At 55.7% G+C, this 2584-nt stretch overlaps 1 protein-coding gene across 1 annotated transcript; it reads left to right on the forward strand.

Moving 5' to 3' along the window:
- LOC8062142 (anthocyanidin 5,3-O-glucosyltransferase) lies at nt 210–2197 on the forward strand. Its single transcript, XM_002456265.2, has one exon. It carries the CDS (start codon nt 632–634, stop codon nt 2078–2080), a length of 1449 nt encoding a protein of 482 aa, XP_002456310.1. The 5' UTR covers nt 210–631; the 3' UTR covers nt 2081–2197.

Consider the following 2584-nt stretch of genomic DNA (forward strand, 5'->3'; position numbering starts at 1 on the left):
GCGACCACAAAAAAGTGGTAGCGATGGACTATCCATCTGTTTTTTCTTTTATTTATATTATATACTCTGTGATGCTTAGTGCAAGCATCGCCAACCTCCTCGGACTACCAATCAAACTTCGGACAAGCGTTCTATCGCCTTCGGCTAGTGGATATCTAGGAAGCATCGACCATACTGTGACCTGGATCACGATAGTTTATTTAGGAGTTCAATTAGAACTCAAACACTCATTTAGCCACTAATGTTCTGATCCGATACTTGCTCAACACTCATTTAGTGAGTCTTGGCTTTCGTTCTCAAACTGCAAAAAACTCTCTACGCTAGGTGCGTTTAGTCTAGCGTTTCGTTCTCAGCACAGGCAGTTGTCCAGCAGAGGCATCCAAAGGCAATCAGCTCTGAGAGTCTCAGGGGTAGATAGATTCCTGAATCCCAATGTATGGTCTCCATCTCCGTGGAAAGCAGTGAAGGTGAATAGCTGCTTGGCCGGCAAGGCTGCGCAGCTACAAAATTGAGCCCCCCCAGCACCGACGAAGCCACACACCACAGCACAGCAGCTCCGAAGTCACACCACACCACAGCTTGTATTTTCGTTTTCTCCAATAGTTGACGGACCAGCGCGCCGGCCACTGACATGGACAGCGTAGTAGTATCCGCGAAGCAGACCGTCGTTCTGTACCCCGGCGGCGGCGCCGGGCACGTCGGGCCGATGACGCAGCTCGCCAAGGTCTTCCTCCACCACGGCTACGACGTCACCATGGTGCTCCTGGAGCCGCCTGTCAAGTCGATCGCCTCCAGCTCTGGCTTCATCGAGGGCCTCGCCGCCGCCAACCCGTCCATCACCTTCCACCTCCTCCCGCCGGTCCCGCCCCCTGACTTCGCCAGCGCCACCAAGCACTCTTTCCTCTTCATGATGGAGCTGCTGGGCCAGTACAACGACAAGCTCGAGAGCTTCCTCCGCTCCATCCCGCGGGAGCGCCTGCACTCCCTCGTCATCGACATGTTCTGCACCGACGCCATCGACGTGGCCGCAAAGGTGGGCGTCCCCGTCTACACGTTCTTCGCGGCGAGCGCCGGAGCTCTGTCCGTCCTAACCCAGACGGCGGCGCTGCTTGCCGGTCGGAAAACGGGCCTGAAGGAGCTCGGGGACACGCCCATCGAGTTCCTCGGCGTCCCGCCGATGCCGGCGTCCCATATCCTCAGGGACATGCTCGAGGACCCGGAGGACGAGGTGTGCAAGGCCATGGCGGAGATCTGGAAGCGCAACACCGACACCCGGGGCGTCCTGATCAACACCTTCTACTCACTGGAGTCCCCGGCCCTGCAGGCGTTCAGCGACCCGCTGTGCGTCCCCGGCAAAGTGTTGCCTCCTGTCTACTCCATCGGGCCGTTGGTTGGCGAGGGCGGGACGCACGGAGGCGAAGGAGAGAGGCACGAGTGCCTCGCCTGGCTCGACGCACAGCCGGAGCGCAGCGTCGTGTTCCTCTGCTGGGGGAGCAGGGGCTTGCTCTCCGGGGAACAGCTCAAGGATATCGCCGCTGGCCTAGACAAGTCCGGGCAACGGTTCCTGTGGGTGGTGCGCACGCCGGCCAGCGACCCGAAACGACGCTTTGAGCCACGGCCGGAGCCGGACCTTGGCGCCCTCCTGCCGGAGGGGTTCTTGGAGCGGACCAGGGACCGCGGCCTCGTGCTCAAGTCGTGGGCACCGCAGGTGGATGTGCTCCACAACCCAGCTATTGGCGCGTTTGTCACCCACTGCGGGTGGAACTCGGCGCTTGAGGCCATCACAGCGGGGGTGCCGATGCTGTGCTGGCCACTGGACGCAGAGCAGAAGACCAACAAGGTACTCATGACGGAGGCCATGGGCATCGGGCTGGAGCTGGAGGGGTACAACACAGGTTTCATCAAGGCTGAGGAGATTGAGACGAAGGTGAGGCTTATGCTGGAGTCCGAGGAGGGGAGGGAGATTAGGACGCGAGCGGCAGAGCTCAAGAAAGAAGCACACGAGGCGTTGGAGGATGGGGGATCGTCACAGGCGGCATTTCTCCAGTTCTTATCTGATGTTAAGAATATTAGTGAGTAGCTCGGTGAATGACGAATCTTTGCCATGTCTCGTTTTTGTCCAGCCTTTAGCAAACTTTTTCGTCGGCCAGAAATATTTTTTTTCTTATAATAAATCAGTGGACAGTACTTTTAGCTATGACTTTTCAGACCCGCGAACAAACCTGCCACTACTCCAACAAAGAACATTTTGTGCCTTTTCTTAAGAAGCATAACCGTCACATAAGCTGATCCATTGCTTATTGGGTAACAAAACGGCACTGCCTACTACTACCTAATCTTCTCCGAATTACTTCTCTGTGTCATAGTTGGCTTCTCTGCACCAGTTACTTCTATCAGTCGAATTGCTTATTCGATCGAAAATAGTCCATATGTTCAGTGCCTTCACCGGACAGGAACTTTTGTTCCATCACATCTGTGAGACTGAATTTCTCCAGCTGATCCTGCATTTCTTCAGAGGATAACATTTGGCTGAAAGTCCTAGCAGCAGAGTCATTTATCACCAATATGTGGTTTTAGTTGTGAA

Source organism: Sorghum bicolor, chromosome 3 (genome assembly GCF_000003195.3).
Source record: "Sorghum bicolor cultivar BTx623 chromosome 3, Sorghum_bicolor_NCBIv3, whole genome shotgun sequence".
Lineage (NCBI taxonomy): Eukaryota > Viridiplantae > Streptophyta > Magnoliopsida > Poales > Poaceae > Sorghum > Sorghum bicolor.

Coding starts and splice junctions, on each gene's coding strand:
- LOC8062142 (XM_002456265.2), top strand. CDS start 632: ATGGACAGCGTAGTAGTATCCGCGAAGCAGACCGTCGTTCTGTACCCC.